Source organism: Anas acuta, chromosome 3, assembly GCF_963932015.1.
Source record: "Anas acuta chromosome 3, bAnaAcu1.1, whole genome shotgun sequence".
NCBI lineage: Eukaryota > Metazoa > Chordata > Aves > Anseriformes > Anatidae > Anas > Anas acuta.
The window spans coordinates 783,885-804,159 of record NC_088981.1 but is presented as its reverse complement, the minus strand read 5'-3'; the positions used below and the strand labels follow the sequence as shown (position 1 = coordinate 804,159).

The following is a 20,275-nucleotide window of genomic DNA, read 5'->3' as shown; positions in this document are numbered from 1 at the left end:
AAGCATAGAAACTTCATTATTTGAACTTTAAAATTATAAGCAAAACTATTTGAGGAAAATGGATTTTTGAATTTAAACCCCAGATTCCTTCCATGTCTCCAGCACTCCTTTCATGTCTTACCACAAACAGCCCTCTTCTCCTCTTGTACTCACTTGGTCAAGTGAGAGAAAGTACTGGATGTGGCTGTTTTTGATGCATAGGTATGATGCCTGGCTGACTGGTGTGTTAGTCATTGCCTGTCAGACAACAAACACATTTCAATCTCTTGACCCCATTCAGCCAGACGTTTTCACAAAACTTGTGGGAATTTATTTCTGAGACACCTGTGCTTCTGTTTGAAGCCCTATCCATTTCTGGCAAATGTTAAGACTGCAGGAAATGGATAGACTGCTGAAAGGAACATGCAGCTACGTAAACCGCTTTTACAAGGGATTTCCATTAGAGGATAGTTTAAGACTGTGGTTTCTCTATGTTTAGAAAATGTTAACTGTTCTCAATATATTAAACAAACAAACAAACACCACACTTCATCAACATAGTATAATAGTGAAAACTAGTTCTCGTTATTTTAAGAATAAAAAAGTTTTAAATTCTTACCTAAATGCTCATCAGCTGGTATGAAGAGAAGTATGAACTGCAGTTCTGGTATTTCAATAAAAACCCTCCTGGACAAATAACATGACTGTATTCAGTCTTTCATCACTACACCAAATCAGAAACAGCAGCTAGTCTTTTAATGCATGATTTTTTTTTCTCCAGTGTCTCCAATCTTACTTCAAGAGCCCATATGGCTCAAAAATTAAAGCATTTTATTTATCACAAATAATATGATATGGAATTAATCAGGGCATCATTTACTGTTTCTTCTACCCTATTTCTCCCTCAATTTCCTAATACTTAGATTTCAAACAGCCTGCTTTTTATATCAGGTCCACAGTAGTGAAAAAATTAAAGATGCCAGATCTCTGCTGGCACATCTCTGACCTGGCATCTATGTGACCTGGCTTGACATGACAAAGTAACTACATTTCACAGAAGCAGCACCAAATGCAATTCACTCTGCTTATATAAGTAGGTTCTGAGCGATACCAAATAACCCGAGCAATCAATGAGTATTTAGCTAAAATGATATATTGTGCTATTTGTACTGCATAGCTTGTGACTTTACTGTATAATCTGTAGTTCATAAACTACCAAAAGATGAGCTGGGAACAACCATACTCCAGAAACATCTACAGCTTTTTAAGCTTCATGCTCAGTCATGGAATTTTGGAGTGGAAATTTAAGAAAATAAAAAAATTCAATCTGCAATACTGATAGCAAACGATGGGAGGAGAGTGCATGTGCTTCACTACAGAAAGTTGCATACTAACTCACCTAATAATTTCTTGGGAACATCCAGCTGCATATTCCTCTTTTGCCACAAAAAGATGCATGAACAGCGTGTTCAAAGGCTATAACATGAAGAATGAGAATCTAAACACTATGAATACTTTCATAAACACTGTGAATATTTATGGTCTACCCAAATGTTAACATGCACGAATCCAATATCTGTGATCCACACTCAAGTGAATAACTTTGCATGTGAGTAACTCATTGCCTTCAAGGCATGTGTGGATAAAGCTATATGAATAACGGACATTTTTTATATTATGATTTGTGCGGATGTAATATTTTTAAATTTAATTCATACTCCAACTTACTCTTAGTGATGTTATAGTTCCTGTAAGTTACTGCTAGTTACTGTGATTTTATAAATATCACTTTTTTATTTGTAACACTGTTCTGTTCCTTATTTGTGTTAACTAATAAAATTTCCATTTAACCACAACAATTAACAACATTTAACATTTAATTAATAAAGACATTATGTCTTCCCAGGTTTTCAGGGGGGAAAAAAAAAAAGCTTACACATTCCTCATGCTCCCAAAATTGTTCTTCCCGTAAAAGATGTAGGAAAAAATACAAGATCTTATGACTGCATTGTCAGACACATTTAAATATCCAGAAACAGAGCTGACTAGAAGATGTCTTTCCTGTTTACCTCCAGTTAATCTGGAAAACACCTTACAGTAAAGGAATCTCACTTAGAATCTCAACTGGAACATGTACAATTGCTTTACCTGTACAGAAGCATGAAAGATCTACTGAATATTCTGTTTAGATTTTAGGAAATAATCTCCATTCTAAGCAAAGCAAGGGTTCTTCTGCTCCTCGTTAATGTTCTGAAGCATCTTTTACTCCTGCTTCTGAGCAGTAATTCCTAACATGCTAAAGCTCTTTGTCTGTTTGTCTCCTTTTCTCTTTGTATGCCCCTGACACTGAAGTCAGCTGCAGCTTTACTGCAAGATACTGTCAAGCAGACAGCCTGAGGAAGAGCTTGCAGAACTGACAGCACAGCATAAACCAACAGCAGCAGCTGCACAGTGAATGAAGTGGTTGTGTCTGCAATATGCCAGTACACAAAGTGTACTCAAGTGACAAAGAAAACAGATTACAAGAAAATTGCATGTTGGTCTTTTTCCCCCTATACTCCCTTTGGCTGTAATAATTTTGTTTCTCTTAATGGCACGCACAGCAGTTTTAAATACAATCAGTGTATTTGTCAGTTTTTCTGCAAGCCGTTGCTTAATAACACCCAGAACAGCACCAGAAAACTGATGAACACACTGTTGGGATGTAATTTCAGTATCACCAATACCTTATTCTGGCACATGCTCCCTAACTTTTAAGTGTTTATGGTCAATGTTTTTGGTCTTTTCTCAACAATAACAGGATGATCCAGTGCCTAGATGGACTGAATGAGGGACAGCATTTGAATAAACTTCTAAGCACTTATTTCTAGTCCATAATTTCTAAGGGTAATTTACAAACTTGACTGAGGAGCCGTTATGAAAACTGGCACCACACAGAATGGAGTGCAGCCATATCTATAGCAGCACTGAAAAAACTCTCTCCAGAATCAAGATACTCATGCCAGCACGGTCCTCTACTCAGTGTAATTCAGCATCTTCTGAAGAGGAGTATGCTCCTCTTCTCTGAAGCCATTAAATTTGGATTCCATTGTGTAAAAGAGCAGAACTTTATTCCAAAAGGTGAGAAATCAGGATTTCAGTTCCCCTACAATAAGAAGTATGTTACAGCAAGGTCTCCACCTCCTGGGTAAATGCTCTGTTAGATAGCACCAGAGCTGGACAGGTATTTGAACAAAAAATGTTGGTGGCAGCTATAGCTCACACTGCTCTCAGTGCTAGCACAGTGCATTAGATGTGTTCTGGACATGTCTAGCAAAGAACCTGCATTCCCTAATGGCCTCTGTCAGGATGACAGTTAACTTATTTTACAGTAGTGGCAAAAGCACAGGTACTCATGAACTTCTGAGCACCTGAGGATTTAGAAAGATAACCACCTTCTTTGGCCTGAACACCTCAGATCTACCTAAAAGAGATTTTAGAGGCCTATGTATATTTTTGTACCTGAGACTTAAGTGAAAAAAAAAATCAACTAAAATCACACAATTTACTTACAGTGCATTTGTTGTTAAGGTAGTTTTTATGTAAGAATGATTCCCAATCAGATTGATCAGTGATATTCCAATTTGGATAGTCCAGAAAGACAGCATGGGCTATAACCTCATTCTTCTCATTGCAGAGTGTCAGAGAAAGATTAGATTTTTCTCTGTGAAAACAAATTAATTCAGAACTTGAAGAAACTATACCAAAGAAAAGCATAGGGAAGTTTAACACTTAATAATCAGGTTGTATTCTAAAAATTTTGAGAATAGATACAAAAGCTGTTATAAGGGTGTAAAAACATGAAGACGGGCATTTCCCTTTAATCTGTCCTAGAGGCAGGTCTGTGCCAGTCATATCCAAATAAAAGTTCCAAAACCAGTGTCACTTACAAAAGGTGCATGACATCAATCCTCCCAAAAACATCTTCTGTAAAATGGCTGAAGAGGCTGATAATATCAGAAACATCACGTAAGTCTGTCCTTCTGGCACTAACTACTTCTGTATGTCCTCTTGAAGATGTTATTGTAGTCATTTTGTAAACTGTAACACAAAGAAAGAAGACATTGCTGGTTCTAGCAGATCTTCCCTGCTGCAATCCGTTGTTCAATGCAGTTACTTTAAATGGATTTTTGTAACAGCTGTGAAGTGCAATCAGATGGACTTCAGTGCCTGTTTCCTGTGAACCTCTCTCTGTACACAGGGTTACTGCCTGCACACACAGGTGAACAGTGTGCTCACAGTGCACATGCAGGAATAACGTAGACAATAACGCCTCCTGCATGCCTTCTACATGCTACACAGGAAACGTCCTTAACAGGACACAAATCGCTTTTGCATTTATTCACGTCTCTGTATTTGCACGCTACCTGTCCAAGCAGCGCCCACCGCCGGTCCCCCCAAACTCTGAACAGCCTCGAGCCTGCAGGGCTGGGGATGGGAACGGCCTGGCCTTAACGGCAGCTCCGGGAGAGCTCGGTGCACTTGGGCCACAGCACAGCTCGGGTCGGTGGCACCGCAGAGCCAGGGGATCCTGACAGACAGGAACCGCACCGCCCGGAGAGGCCCTGAGGGGGCCCTGAGGGGGCCAACGGCCGTGACGGGCACTGCCGGGACGCGCCGCGGTTACCCCGGCAACGGCGCGCGGCGGGGCTGCGCGGGGGGCGGGGGCGGCAGCGGGGCGGGGCCGGCGCGGCGCGGGACGGGACGACAAGATGGCGTCTACGGCAGCCGGGAAGCAGCGGATCCCCAAAGTGGCCAAGGTGCCACCGGGCGGCGGCTGGGGACGGGTTGAGGGGGGGGAGGAGGAGAAGGAGCGGGGCACGGCGGGGCACGGCACGAGGGGAGGCCTGGCTGGGCCCTGGCCCCGGCTCGGCGACTGAGGCCCGGGGCCCGAGGCCCTCTTCGTCGTGACGGGAGGTTGCGGTTGCGCGTTGGAAGGGGGAAGCGTTAACCGGGCCTTCGCTTCGTAGGTGAAAAACAAAGCACCCGCCGAAGTCCAGATCACAGCGGAGCAGCTGCTAAGGGAGGCAAAGGAGAGAGAGCTCGAGCTTCTCCCACCACCTCCTCAGCAGAAGATCACAGATGTCGAAGAGCTAAACGATTACAAACTTCGGAAAAGGAAGGTAAAAGCAAAAATAAATTAAAAAAAAATCTATAAAGCACCAAAATTTTAATATGCTTAATTTAAACGCAACGTTCTTCATATTTATTATTTCTGCATTTTTTACGCTTTAAAAAATAGCGCTTTATTAGAAAAACTATTGTGTAAAAACTAAGGTATAAACATGTTTAACGAAATTTGGTAATACATGTTATGTGTCTGTGTTCAGTATGATTCAAGCATTGCAAGGTGGGTTGCATATGTGATTTGTATGTGGCTTCTTCGCAAATATTATGGCAGTTGGTATGGTGTAACGTTAGCAATCGTTGTAGTAGTGCTGGTGGTATTTCCATGTCAACTGTTTGAAACCCACAGTGTTCACAAGCAATACTTCTGTTTTGTAGAACTAAAGCGTCGTGGGACACCCGTTAGAACAGATTTCTGTACTAATCATGCTTATTTCTTGACAGTTGTCTTGAAACAACCATTTTGCATGTGAGATTAGAGGTATATTTTTTTTTCTTTATTGAAAAGGACTGCTTTGCTTGTACAAACTTATGTACTTTTTTTTTTGTTGTTGTTGTTGGATAACTTCTGTCCTGGATCAATAGAAAGCAAAGCAAACATATCTTTGATGAACTTAAAATGCTTTGAAATAGGCTTGATCAGTTACTTCTTAGATATAGTCAACAACTAGAGACAAATTTTTTAGTTTTTTTATTTGCTTGTATGAATTGCAATAACAAGCCACCACACTGAGCTGTGAAATTCGTTTATTACATTTGAAGCCAAAATATTAATTCCAGGGAATAATCACAAGGCAGCATGCTTTAAAGAAAAACGTAAAACAATGCTGTATACAAATCAAAGCGGATAAACTTAAGCTGGTGCATTCAAGTGTATTCAGGGTCGCGCAGACTAGATTCCACCTAACCAGGTAGTGCTGCCACTGGAATTGCTAACCAGGAGACTGAAAAAAAGTTCACAGTTTTAGTGCTCTCAGTTACTGTTCCATCAATATTTCAGGTATCAGCTTGCAGGAATTTGAGTTTAGTCCTTATCTGTATAGCAATCAACATTTTTAGCTGCTCTGTTATGCAATTTTTAGGAAGTGCTGTGTTGAGTATGTATTGTCACTACATCTGTGTAGATGTAGAGAGATGTAGGAGAGCACCTGAAGAGCAGCACAAAGGAATTCCAGCTGTTCCAGCCCATACATCACCTTCATCAGGGGCCCACTTCAATGTGTCTCTGTGCTAAGCAATAGAATGAGGTGTAAAGAAGGGGAGTTACAGATGTACACACACCTGCAGGGCTGTGACCTCATTGGCATTAGTGGTGGCATGGCTCTCCTGGAGTGCTGGGATGGAAGGACATGGGCTCTTTAGGAAGGACGGACAGGGAAGGTTAGGAGGGGACGTTGCCCGGTAATGTCAGTGAGCAGCTGGAGTGCCTGGAGCTCTGCCTGGAGAGCTGATGGGTCAGGATTACAGAGAGGGTGGGTATGGGCCACATTATATAGTGGGAGTCTGCTACAGGTCAACTGTGCAGGCAGATGAAGCAGATGAAGTCCACTACAGGCAGCTAGAGGCAGCCTCTTGTTCACAAGTCTGGGTGGTCCTCAGGGGAGACTTCAACCACCGTGATACCTGTCATACAGCAGGGTGTGGGCAATCTGGGAGGTTCCTGGGATGCATTGCTGACAACTTTCTTCTCCATGTGATAGAGGAGCTAACAAGGAGAGGTGCTATGCTAGACCTCATTCTCACCAACAGAGAGGCTGGTGGGGAATCTGAAACTCAAGAGCAGCCTTGGCTGCAGTGACCGTGGGAAGTTGCAGTTGAGGATCCTTAGGCCAACATGGAGGGAGCACAGAAAGCTCTCTACTCTGGGCTTCAGGAGAGCAGATTTTGGCCTCTTCAGGGATCTGCTTGGTGTGGTGTACCAAGGGACATGGCCCTGAAGGGAAGAGGGGATAAGAAAGCTGGTTAATATTAAGGATCACCTCCTCCCAGCTCAGGAGCGATATGCATCCCAACAGAGTGGAAGTTGTGCAAAAATGCTAGGAAACCTGCATGGATGAACAAGGAGTTCCTGACCAAATTCAGACAGCAAAAGGAGGCCTACAGAGGGTGGAAGGAAGGACAGCTGGCCTGGGAGGGTTACAAAGACTTTGTCTGAGCAGCCAGAGATTAACTTAGGAAAGCCAAAGTCCTGTTAGAATTAAATTTGGACATGTACATCAGGAGCAACAAGAAGGGGTTCTGTAGGTACGTGTATATCAGTGATAAACAGAAGACTAGGGAAACTTTAGGCTCTCTCCCTAAGGAAACGGGAGACCTGGTCACCCAGGATAGAGGCAAAGGCTGAGGTATTCAAGGACTTTTTTGCCTCAGTCTTCACTGACAAGAGGTCCATCCACACGGACTGGGCCCAGCAGGTAAAGTTAGGGACCGGAAGAATGAAGAACCACACAGAGTAGGACAAGATCAGGTTTGAGACAGCCTAAGGAACATGAAGGTGCATAAGTCTGCTGGACCTGGTGATATATATCATATCCCCCGTGGGTCCTGAGGGAACTGGGGGATGTAGTTGCTAAGCCACTGTCCATCATATTTGAGAAGCTGTGGCCATCTGGTGAAGTTCCTACTGACCTGAAGAGGGGAAACATAACCCCCCATTTTTAAAAAGGAAAGAGGAGGAAAACCAGGGAACTACAGGCCAGTCAGTCTCACCTCTGTGCCTGCAAGATTGTGGGGCAGATCCTCGTTGAGAATAAGGAGGTGATTGGTGACAGCCAGGATGGCTTCACTAAGGACAGGTTGTGCTTGACAAATCTGGTGTTCTTCTGCAGTGGGGTTACGACATTAGTGGAAAGGGGAAGAGCACTGCGGACTGATGCTGTTTAACATCTTTGTGCGTGATGTGGACAGTGAAATTGAGTGCACCTTCAGCAAGTTTGCTGATGACATCAAGCTGTGTGGTGCGGTCGGCATACTGGAGGGAAGGGATGTTATTCAGAGGAACCTGTACAGGCTTGAGAGGTGGGCCTGGGTGAACCTCATGAGCTTCAACAAGGCCAAGTGCAAGGTCCTGCACCTGGGCTTGGGAAGTCCCAAGCACAAATACAGGCTGGGTGGAGAATGGATTGAGAGCAGCCCTGAGGAGAAGGACCTGGGGGTGTTGATGAGAAGCCCAACATGAGCCAGCAACGTGTGCTTGCAGCCCAGAAAGGCACCCATACCTTGGCCAGTACCAAAAGCAGCATGGCAATAGGGTGAGGGAGGGGATTGTCCCCCTCTGCTCTGCTTTCATGAGACTCCACCTGGAGCCTGCATTCAGCTCTGGGGCCCCAGCACAAGAAAGACATGGAAGTATGAGAATGAGCCCAGAGGAGGGCGCAAAGATGGAGCACCTCTGTTATGAAGCCAGGCTGAGGGAGTTGGGGTGGTTCAGCTTGGAGAGAAGGCTCCAAGCAGACCATAGAGTGGCCTTCTAGTGCCTAAAGGGACTAGCTGGAGAGCTGGGGAGGGACTCTGTCAGGGAGTGCAAAGATAAGACAAAGATTAATGACTTTAATTAAAAAAATGGATTCAAATTAGATATTCAGAAGAAATTCTTTACTGTGAGGGTGGTGATGCACTGGAACAGGCTGCTCAGAGAAGCTATGGTGGATGCCCCATCCCTGGAAGTGTTTAAGGCCAGGTTGGACGGGGCTTTGAGGAACCTCAGAATGATGGAAGGTGTCCCTGGCCATGGTGAGGGGTTGGAAATAGATATCTTTTAGTTCTCTTCCAACTCAAACCATTCTGTGATTCTATGCAAGACATTTAGAGTTCATTCCAGTAATAATAATCTGTAAGCCATTTATAAAAAGATTGGTCTGCACAGAAGAATTTTTTTTACTTACAGAAATAATTTTTTTCTCAGACTTTTGAAGATAACATACGAAAAAACAGAACTGTTATCAGTAACTGGATAAAGTACGCACAATGGGAGGAAAGCCTAAAAGAAATACAGAGGTAATTATGATATAGCTGTAGATCTGTTAAACCTTTTAAGACACATTGGTAACCACTGTCTTAGAGACATGTTAAATGCGCAACTAAACTTTGCTTTGCTTTCCAGAGCCCGTTCCATTTACGAGCGTGCTCTAGATGTAGACTACAGAAATGTCACACTCTGGCTGAAATATGCAGAAATGGAAATGAAGAACCGCCAGGTTAATCATGCCCGAAACATTTGGGATCGAGCCATTACCACCCTCCCTAGGGTGAACCAGTTCTGGTACGTTTACAGAGAATGGAACATTTCTTTTACCCCCAAAGAGATCTTTTGTTTTGTTTTGTTCTGGCATCATGCAAAAGTACATTGTCTTCTCTTTCTGCAGTTCTTCAGGCTAGCCAGAGGTAAATGCTTAGTTTTGGAATAGTTGTATACTTTTCAAATGGTTAGAGTATGGAGAGAAGGATATTCATGTTTCTGCATGCTGCCTATCACAACACTACAGGTGTTTCTGGAGTGCAAGTGGGGAATAGGTGTAGAAGTTACAGTGATGCTTGTATTAAGCACTTGAAAAATGATTGAAATTTATCTTTACTTACAAAGTGATCTTACAAAGTTTACTTACAAAGTGATCGTAAACACTTGATCCTGTTTTCCAAGGTATAAATATACTTACATGGAAGAGATGTTGGGGAATGTTGCTGGATCTCGTCAGGTGTTTGAACGCTGGATGGAGTGGCAACCAGAGGAGCAAGCCTGGCATTCCTATATTAACTTCGAGCTGAGATACAAGGAGGTGGATAGGGCACGTACCATTTATGAGAGATATATCCTTTTTAGTGCATGGTCACTGCTACCCAAGTTTAGACTTCTTCATTTCTTGCTTGTCTATTCTGTCTCTAGATATGTCCCTAGGCTCCTTTTTACGGGGGTGTGCTGGAGTAAAACACCATGCTGAGATCCAGCAGTTGGTATTGCACACATGCTTTGCCTCCAAATTCAGTTAATTGAATGGACATATCCTGCCACAACAGTGAATATACAGGAGCACTCATACTTGTGGCTTTTTTTGTAGTAGTCACTTATTTCAGTTTCCTCCTCAACCTTTTCCCTGACCCTTGTCTGACTTCTTTATATTTTTTAAGATTCAGGTTCTCAGTACTGAACATGAAGCCTTCGCATACTCAGAGCTGTTTTGTATTCTTCCCAGTTGTGTCCCTTGTATATATCATCCGTGGAAGTTGTTTCATATATAGTCCATGAGTTTGTAGTCATTGGGAAGAATGCAATTTGAGATGTCTGATTCAAGTGATACTGTTTCTTTAACATAGCTCTACTTGTTATTGTTCACCCTGATGTGAAGAACTGGATCAAGTATGCTCGCTTTGAAGAGAAGCATTGTTACTTTGCTCACGCAAGGAAAGTATATGAGAGAGCAGTGGAGTTCTTTGGAGAAGACCATATGGATGAGCACTTGTATGTGGCTTTTGCAAAATTTGAGGAGAACCAGAAAGAAGTAAGACTTCCTTACATCAGGCTGATACTATCCCCACAAGATTTCTTCTTGAATATCAAACTCCAGGCTGCTTAATGATCACTTCAATACTTCTGTTTTTTTCCAAAATCATGGAGGTCTTACTGTAGTCTGAGTTAAGGAATCAATTTTTTTGCCTAGCTCCTGTTTGCCTTTTAGTGATATTGAGTAAATATATTCTAAGAAAGTAAGCGCAAAATCTACCAAACTTGAAAACAGTGCCTTTAAATCCAATACCTGTCCTCAGATTTAAAAGTTTGACACTTTATGTCAACTGACTGCTTGATAAAAAGAAGAATTATGTAAGCCATGTACTTCCCAGATGTACTTGTTGAAGTGCTCAGGCTATTTAGTAATTCAAAACATTCTCTGAACTCCAGACCACAGACCCTTAAAAATATTTTAAATATTCCAAACCTGTAAATGACTAAGTGATGATAAATTTTGGTATTTATAGGTTTTGTGTTTTTTTTTTTTCCCTTCAAGTCTTACTCTTCAGGGAGATTTGTGTTAGTCCTGTACTGAAACAATCGTTTACATTAAATACCGCTAAAAGGTCATTGACATACTAAAACACACATTATGGGGTAGAAGACTTGCATTCCAAATACAATTCAAGTGATGTTTAATGTTTTCAGTTTGAAAGAGTAAGGGTGATCTACAAATATGCCTTGGATAGAATTCCAAAACAGGACGCTCAAAATCTCTTCAAAAATTACACCATCTTTGAGAAGAAGTTTGGAGATAGAAGGGGAATTGAAGACATCATTGTCAGCAAGAGAAGATTCCAGTATGAAGAGGAGGTGAAGGTATGTATTACAGATATTCACTGTAATATCATACATCCACCTGCTGCTTAAGGGAAGCAAATGTCTCATAACAGGAAGGCTGACTTTTTATTATATTTATTATTTTACCTGTGGTACTTCAGCCAAAAAATATTCCAAGAAATGTTCTTTGTGGAGACAGAATCCCATCCACAGGCGAGAGAACAATACTTGTGTTCACTGCTCTTTCATTTCTGCAGTCTAGTGTAGATGGTAGAGCCAAAGTTTTTGATTGCACTGAGAACTCATTACCCTTCACAAATTAGCTTGTAACTTATTCCTTCACTTCTGTTATGCAGTAACGTCTACTCATTTGTGCAGAAACACCTTTTTGTAAGGAAACTGATGTGCCATACCTATCTACTATTCACCAAATTATTCAATACTGCACAGTTCCTCATTTCCTTTGCTCATACTTGGGTTTGCCTTCTCAAAGAACGTTTGTAGGTAAAAATAAAAACAGAGAAATAACGACACTTGCACCAACCTTAACCCCAAGCTCCTCCCCTCAAAACCTCTAGCTCTAGCATACCGGAGACTGACAATTTTTGCTAATATTTCAGTGATTAGTTTTAAAAGAGAAATTCCTACATAGAAACTGTAAGCAAAGGAACAAATTTTGTTATTTTCAGTTACTGAAATTTATTTCCCGTTTCTCTGCTCCCATCTTTCTGAAAGGCAAATCCACATAATTATGATGCATGGTTTGACTACTTAAGGTTAGTTGAAAGCGATGCAGATGCAGAGACTGTCCGAGAAGTGTATGAAAGAGCCATTGCCAACGTTCCTCCAATTCAAGAGAAGAGACACTGGAAGAGATATATTTATCTTTGGATTAACTATGCATTATATGAAGAGCTGGAAGCAAAGGCAAGTAGTAATTCTAAGTCTTTTTCTTTCCCAGGTATTTTCCTTACACTAAATAGCTACAGATACGTTAATACAAAAAAAAAAAAAAAGTTTTGTGTCATTTGCTACATTATTTGCTATTTAAATCTTTCCCTCTATACACAGACACTTGCATTTGTGTGTAACATCTCCCTTACATGGGAGACAAGTATTTAAGCTTCACTAACTATTTCTTTTGTTTATCAGTCATAACATTAATATACAAATACAGTGGTATTACAAGTAGTATGACAAAACTATTTGTGAAGTTCTGCGAAGCAGATAAATTCTCGCTACAGTGGCTTTTCAAGACTTTGTATATCAGTCAAGTTATCTTGTTATCAGTCATGTAATATAGCTGTGCTTTATTTCATAAAATCATAGTTCTGTGTCTGGTAAAAGGAAAAAAGATACTTTTTTCCACCCTAAATGCAACACTATTGGTATAATTGTATCATTCTTAATGAGGAACCTTGTTTCAAAGGACTTACTGACCCTCAGAAGTTACCATCTTTTAAATTGTGCATACAGATATGTAGAAAAATATATATTTTTAAGTATACGTGATTCTAAACTCCTGTGCTTAAAAATACTCTGTTCTGCATTTGGTAATCACTGTGTGGTATAAAACTGTGTAATTACTGTAGCATAATCTGAGTAGTGAATGAAATATTTAGTATTGCCTGTTCTTACAGGATCCAGAGCGAACCAGACAAGTTTATCAGGCATGTATTGAGCTCATTCCCCACAAGAAGGTATGGCTCCTTCAAGTTCATATAAAGTCTTGGATTAAAAACCTTAGGACTGAGATCCTTTAGTTTTCTGCCCTTACTTCTTTCCACTGTTTTCTGGTTCAGAAGTCCCTTAATTTGTCTTTAATTAGGCATAGTGTAGAAAGCAAGGCTGAGGTGCGTAAGCCCCTCCAAAATGCTAGTAGCACATTTCTGAAGACACTGCTCAAGAACAAGGGAGGTATTTATACATGGTTTTAAGTAGACTCCCTTCCAGTTTCATAAAGTTAATTCTCCAAAATCCATAGTGTGTGCCCTCCCCCCCCCACTTAAGGCATTAGTTGTCTGTAACTTGCATCATCACTGGGAAACAGTAGGCTACACACTGATGTCAGATTTCCTTGTACAGAATGAAATTAATGTTTCATCAGTATTTTTAAGTGATCAAGAGTGCTATAAAAAGCTGAAATATCACATATTTAGTGGACACTTCAGTGCTGTTAAATGGTAGAAGATTGTTCTATCTCTTCTTTTCCCTTAATTTACTCCTCAAGTTAGTTCTTTCATACCTGTTCTCAACCTGTTTGCTTGCAGTCTTTGCAAAATACCTGTTAGTCAATTTTATGTAGAGTTACCACCTTTTGTAGTAACTATTTCTAATTGTTTACCTGGTCCCAGCTGAGGGAGGTACATTTCATAAACCATCATTAGAGTTTATATCCTCCATTACAGTCTTCAATACCTGACTTTCTGACTTTTTGGTGTTGTTTTTTCTTTTCTTTTTTTTTTTTTTTTTCCTAGTGAATTTTAACTAAAATATCTGCATGGCCAAACCTTGAAAACAATTAACCAATATGTTGCTTCGGAATGTCAAGAAATCTTAGTCCCTGTACTTAGTCCTTCTCTAATCTGTCATTCGTCACATCATATGAGTATCAACTAGATGGATTAGTGTTAATCTATAATAATTAAGAGTTGATTAGCAATTATTATTTTTTTTTTCAGTAATAGCTGATGTTTTACCAATCAATTGATTGATTTAGTGTTTTCTTTCCTTGGAGAGACTTCTGTCCTGGCTATTTTTACTTTCCATCCATGGTAGAATAAACTGTCTTGGTGTAGAGAGTTTGTTTTGGGTTGCAGTCTCTCATCTCTTTCAGCAGGAAAACACAGAAGTCAAATGCAACTAACTGCAGTAGCAATAATGTGTCTCTGTACGTAGACAGAGATGATTTTTAGTGAACACATGCAGAATTAATTGCTAAACTTCCAACCCAGGCATCACATTGTTGTTTTTCTTTCAGTTTACATTTGCCAAAATATGGCTGCTGTATGCACAATTTGAAATACGACAGAAAAATCTTCCACTTGCCAGAAGAGCTTTGGTAAGCTTTGGTTAATTCCATAATTGACTTTACTAACTAATAGTAACAATGGAATGACATTAAAAGATCTTAAATTGTCCTTTATAAATCACTACTAATCCACTTAAATAAAGCATTCTAGAAAATCTGCAGGGACCAGTATTTACTGTCATATATGATTTAAAACGAAGCATAGCTTGATACGATGAATTAGCCACGGACTGAAATGAATGCATCTTTCCCGTTTCAGCTGACAAAACATACATCTTAACACGAGAGTACCCAAATAAGCTTAGTACACTTGAAAATTTTTAACCGCTGGTGATTTGTTTGAACGATACTTATACTAACAATGGCTGTTTAAAAAGCCAAATCAGTAGGAGTTTTTTGACTCTCAGAAATTCAGACTTGCATAATAGATTAAGTCCCAGCTACTTGGTTGCTGACAGAAGCAATCATGGGGACTTTGGGGCAGCTCAAGAGCTTCTGTTCAGTATTCACTACCATGTCAGAGAATGATGGAATGCATTTTGGCAGGAAAACCTTTTAAAATGAAAAATTAGCTTTCCCCTTGGTTCAGATACTTTCAATAATTTGGGTGACTGTTAGGAATTTGGAGAGAAAGATAGTAATGGTAGCAGTTGAGGTGGCTTGACTTTAAAGAGGAAATTGATTGTACATATGTCACAGCAATGATAAGATTATAAATGTGAATGGCCTTCTGTAGCTGACACTGGATCAAGTTTACCCTCTAATGTGCTAATAAAACTTTCTGTTGAGCTGGACTACTGCTCCTGGCCAGAGAAAACAAACAAACAACAACAACAAAAAAACAACACAACAACACAGAGCAGAGGGATTAAGTCCACTGTGAGGCTGTTAATGTCTCCCTGCAGGAGAGGACAACCATCTGTCTTGAAGCATACTTCTGTTCTAGTTTAGTTTAAGATGCTTCCAAATTACCTTAGTCACCAATCAGCACCCTGCTTCCAGACCTTTTGTTTTAGGCATAGTAGTTTTAGTATATTCTGGAAAGGCTCTTTTGGTCTCTCTGGAAAACCACAGTTTCCTCAGTTTCTTTTAGACTTCTCTTCTTCCTATTGTTGTTTAATTTCTGTTGTTTAGTTTGACAGACCTTTTTGTAGTAGGTTACTTTGCTTATCTTTCAAACCAGCTTTTGTTGGTGCAACCATAATCTTTTTTTGGGGGGATTGGACCTATATTTGGCATGCAGTTAACCTTGCTTTTGCAGTAAGTTGATTTTGAACCACCTCTTTGGCAAGAAGCCTTGCTTCTGTCCTGAGGTGAGTATCTAGGTCTCACACTGTCACCATGCAGAAGAACAGATTCAACTCCTGATCCTGAAGCTCTTGTCAGCATGCAGGCAGTACATTGTTATGCCTTATTTTTTACTGGCTGCAGATGTTGCATGGATTCTTGGTTTTCTTAGGGTTTGAGAAATGCTGGGACTTGGAGCCAAGAGCCAGGACAGGCTGAACCCTATGCTGCTTAAGAAATAGTAATGGGGTGGGCCATGGGGAAGAACCAAGCATATTTTGAAACAGAAAATGCATATTTAGAGCTGGAGAGACCTAATGGTGACCAAATCAGTATTTCAGGGTTTTGATTTCCTCCATTTTTGTTAAGTACCAATATAGGGAATGTGTAGTGAAGCTGTGCAGGAGAATTGCATTAAGGGAATTTGGTCTCAAATTACTTATTCATACCAGCTGGAAGGAGCAGAGGTTTCAGTGCCTAATAAATAATCTTTGTCTTCAGAAATGTGTCAGAGTGAAGCTCACTATATACATGTCATAGGTGTGGTCAGTCTTAACTATTGCTTCAAAAGATTCCCAAATTAAAAATCAGAAACTGCTTTCTCATGGCTTGGTACTTGTGGCTGATGACAGACAGTTTTGTTCAGATGCTGAAGCATATCAAAACAAATTTGGTTTAAACTTTCTTCTCCATCTATCCATTACTGTAAGTCAGCAGTCAGGTAATGTGGACAATTCTCTATCTAATGATGCATAGTACTGGTGGTCCAGGAGATGGTTTCTCTTGGTATAATTTGTTTTATAAGGTACTTCAGAACTGCTTACCTGGAAGACTGGCACAGACTAGTACTGCGCTTTCTTCAGCTTTTGATGCAAGATGAAGCGTTCATTTGTTGAGCATTTGTTGAGCCATGGTGAGATTCAATTAATACTTCATGGCAAGTTGGTGTTATTTAAAAGTGTAACCAGGCAGAAAGTTTTCTGTTTTCAGGTTTTTGTTGATGTTTTACGTATGCAAACTCATTTTGCAGACATTGATTAGATTTCATATTAACCCTGACCAGTGTCTTAAAACAGACTCCGCTCAAAAATGCATTTCAGTTAAATACCAAACAGTAAAATGTTGCTTAGAAACAGCAGGATTTTTTTTTCTCCTCCTTGGCAGTATCTGTAAGTGTTTTTTGGCTTTTGGCTTCTTAACAGGGAACATCCATAGGTAAATGTCCAAAAAACAAACTTTTTAAGGGTTATATTGAACTGGAGTTACAACTGCGAGAATTTGATCGTTGCCGAAAGCTGTATGAAAAATTCCTGGAATTTGCACCAGAAAACTGCACATCATGGATTAAATTTGCTGAACTGGAGACCATCCTTGGTGATATTGACAGAGCCCGTGCAATATATGAATTGGCTATTGGCCAGCCCCGGCTAGACATGCCAGAGGTAAGGGGGAAGATGAACTTAACATTTGAGTAATTTTAAGGTATTTGTTACATAGTGTGTCTAATTAAAATGTAAATGATCTAACAGCTTGAACAGAACCGCTTTCCATAGCGGCCTAGCCTGTGTCTCATTAATGTAGCATCTGTTTCTTAGCAGGGTACCACGGGACTATAAAACCCATGACAAAGAATGGAGAGAAACATGCTTACAGGAGTAAGCTAAATGGGTTATGTGGGCAAGATTTCATATTACTTAGTCTTAATCTTAGCTAGTACAGTGAATTAATACTCAGGTCTCTGAAATTAATTTTTTACAATGTTTACGTTTATCCATGCTCCTCCCTTAAAAAAACTTTTTTTGGGGGCATTATCTCAGTATTAGATACAGGGTTGTTTGAAGAGGCTGTGAATGTAAGGAGAGACTTCTGTTTTGCAGGTTCTTTGGAAATCCTACATTGACTTTGAAATTGAGCAAGAGGAGTATGAGAAAACAAGAAATCTTTACCGCAGATTACTTCAACGGACACAGCATGTTAAGGTACTCAGAGTACAGAATTGGGCTTGAATTCAGTCCATGCTTGATGGAAAGCCTTGACTGCTTTGGTTACCTGGCTGTCTGAAATTGACTGAGAATCTAAGTGCAGTATCATGCCAGTGGTATTAAAAGGGAAAAGAAATGTTTAACTTTCCTATAACAAAAGGAATATCTTATATGAAAGAAGGCTTTGTAGAAGCTTTGGAAAGCAGCCCTCTTCCTGCTGAATTGCTTTGGAATTTTAGATTTTAAAACATTGGAAAGAAAAATTAGTTGTGATTTTCATGGTGTAATTTGGTGCTGTCATTTGACTGAATTCAAACAGATTTATCATGACCTGAAAATAAGCGCAAGAGATTTGTCAAAGTTGCTCATGTGAATATTCTGTCTTGTCAAAATGAGGTAAATATTACACATGAAACAAACATGAAATTTCTGGGTATCTGCTTATAAAAAACAAAAGTACTTTAGACTTGCATTGATATTTCATTTTTTGGTTGCTTTGTTTTCTCTTAAACTATCATTTAACCTGTCGTTTTTGTAAGACTTTAGGATGGATGTTTCACCTTGATTTTTTATTTTTTTTGTGCCACAGGTATGGATCAGCTTTGCACAGTTTGAACTATCCGCTGGAAGGGAAGAGAGTTTGTCAAGATGTCGGCAGATTTATGAAGAGGCTAATAAGGCAATGCGAAACTGTGAGGAGAAAGAGGAGAGAGTCATGCTTCTGGAATCCTGGAAGAACTTTGAAGAGGAATTCGGAACTGATACCACCAAAGAGAGAATAGAAAAACTTATGCCTGAAAAAATAAAGAAGAGGAGAAAACTGCAGGCTGAAGATGGGGTAAGAGAAAACATAATGCAAGTACTTTTTCTGAAGCTTTGGCTTTATGGTGGGATCTGATATTCCTGACAAATTCAACAGGGATGAGTGCTCTAACTGCGTATCAGTATTACTGCTCTGATTGAAGACAACCATTGGCGTGAAATACAGACTGTTAAGCTCCTTGCTCTTCAGCAGGCTAGGCAAATGAAACTAGCTGTAGGTAGTACTATACTGACAGTGTTTGTTTAGTAACTTGGAGAAACTAGGTAAGCTGTTAATCACATCTGCTTGGTTGTTATGCACAGCAGAAGTAGTATGGTCTCACACCCATTCAGCTTACTAGTTTTAGCTGCTATGGATGTTGTAACAAACATTAATTTTAATTTTATTTCATTTTTATGCTTATTAGAAGCATCCTCTAATAGCTAACGTTAACATGCAAATTAAACCTGCTTTGTGTTTTTTTTCCCTAGTCTGATGCTGGCTGGGAGGAATATTATGATTATATTTTCCCAGAAGATACTGCCAATCAGCCTAATCTCAAACTACTTGCAATGGCTAAACTCTGGAAGAAACAGCAACAGGAGAGTGAAGCTGCAGAAATAGATCCAGACAAAGACATTGATGAAAGCCAGCCTTAATACGTTGCCTTCCCCTGTTCCTTTTCTTGGGTGTTGTACAGTACTTTCATTGGTGATGAATAAATGTACTTGAAGGGTTTTACTATTTTTGACTTCAGAGAAATTCTTGTTTTGAAAAAAAAAGTACTGTATTGGAGGTGATTCTCTTTTATCGTGTCTTATTTCTAGCAACTGAAAGGCAGCATCCTGAGGGCAAGTACAGGAATCTGCAGCAGTCTGAGAACTGTAAGTGGACAGCAGCTTTGTTTTTAGGACAAGACTGACTGTTTTCTCAGGCTCCTAGAAAACATCACAGTACTGCACGGGGATATTAACTTGCCAAGACAACAGATCTACTTTATTTAATGGGAAAGATATCTTCAGTTCATTCTTCATTTGATTTTTTTTTTTTTCCAGTAGTTCTGTAAAATATGTATGATCTGGTGGATAGTTAAAAACAGTATATACTATTGATTGCAATCTGTTCAACTTCCTACCAAGGTCAGTTTTTATCCTAGAAAACTATTCAGGATGGACAATAATAGAAACTAACTATACTGAAACTAACCCCTGAAAGACAATTCTATAGAAATCAGTACAAAAAATGTATATACATGTATTACATAATAGAGATATTTAGATAAATATATTGGCAATGTTTTTTATAGTAAATTATCTATTGGAAATAAAGTAGAAACAGCATAAGCAGGCTTCTCAGTGTTACTTTTTGTACTTCAGAGGGAAAAAGCAATGAGCATAAGATTTCTCTTTCATAAAGTTTTGGGGGGGGTCTTTTTTTTTTTTTTTTTTTAATTAAAAACAAAATCATTAGTACAATAGAAAACACTCTTGTTCATGTCCAGAAGAGGTACAGAAAGGTTGTGTAGGAGGGTCCCATGTGGCCCTGGGTGGTGATCGAGGGCAGGAGAGCCCAGGTGGTTTCCCCTGACCCTGCCCAGCGAGGGGCCTGGGCCTGGTTTCAGTGCTAGCTGGCGTCGGTTACAGTGATTGGGCTTTTACCCCTGCAGAGCCCTTTTGGAAGGCTGATGAGAGATGGGATGCACCTGGCCACGGAGAACCTTAGGCCAACCTTAGGAACCTTAGAGC

At 40.0% G+C, this 20,275-nt stretch overlaps 2 protein-coding genes across 3 annotated transcripts in view; one reads left to right on the top strand and one right to left on the bottom strand.

Annotated features, from left to right (window-relative positions):
- The window catches only part of CFAP61 (cilia and flagella associated protein 61), a 103,468-nt gene extending 98,963 nt beyond the window's left edge, over positions 1–4,505 (bottom strand). For both annotated transcript variants that reach the window (XM_068675151.1, XM_068675150.1), the window contains exons 1-5: positions 4,386–4,505; positions 3,909–4,059; positions 3,532–3,682; positions 1,379–1,455; positions 599–666 (exon numbers count right to left, since the gene is read on the bottom strand). In XM_068675151.1, the coding sequence (XP_068531252.1) occupies positions 599–666; positions 1,379–1,455; positions 3,532–3,682; positions 3,909–4,051 (439 nt within the window). In that variant the 5' untranslated portion in view covers positions 4,052–4,059; positions 4,386–4,505. The remainder of the gene's footprint in view (positions 1–598; positions 667–1,378; positions 1,456–3,531; positions 3,683–3,908; positions 4,060–4,385) is intronic.
- A 179-nt stretch (positions 4,506–4,684) lies between these two features.
- On the top strand, positions 4,685–19,274 carry CRNKL1 (crooked neck pre-mRNA splicing factor 1). Its single transcript, XM_068675149.1, has 14 exons — positions 4,685–4,778; positions 4,989–5,141; positions 9,050–9,141; positions 9,248–9,406; positions 9,785–9,951; positions 10,462–10,640; positions 11,297–11,467; positions 12,164–12,355; positions 13,069–13,128; positions 14,409–14,489; positions 16,949–17,188; positions 17,624–17,725; positions 18,318–18,566; positions 19,022–19,274. Exons 1-14 carry the CDS (start codon positions 4,731–4,733, stop codon positions 19,187–19,189), a joined length of 2,061 nt encoding a protein of 686 aa, XP_068531250.1. The 5' UTR covers positions 4,685–4,730; the 3' UTR covers positions 19,190–19,274.
- The last annotated feature ends 1,001 nt before the right edge of the window (positions 19,275–20,275 follow it).

Excerpts from the sequence above, each read along its gene's own strand:
- CRNKL1 (XM_068675149.1), top strand. The coding sequence starts at position 4,731 with ATGGCGTCTACGGCAGCCGGGAAGCAGCGGATCCCCAAAGTGGCCAAG. Across the intron at positions 11,468-12,163 it reads AGTATGAAGAGGAGGTGAAG|GCAAATCCACATAATTATGA; the intron begins GTATGTATTACA and ends TCTTTCTGAAAG. Across the intron at positions 13,129-14,408 it reads AGCTCATTCCCCACAAGAAG|TTTACATTTGCCAAAATATG; the intron begins GTATGGCTCCTT and ends TTTTTCTTTCAG.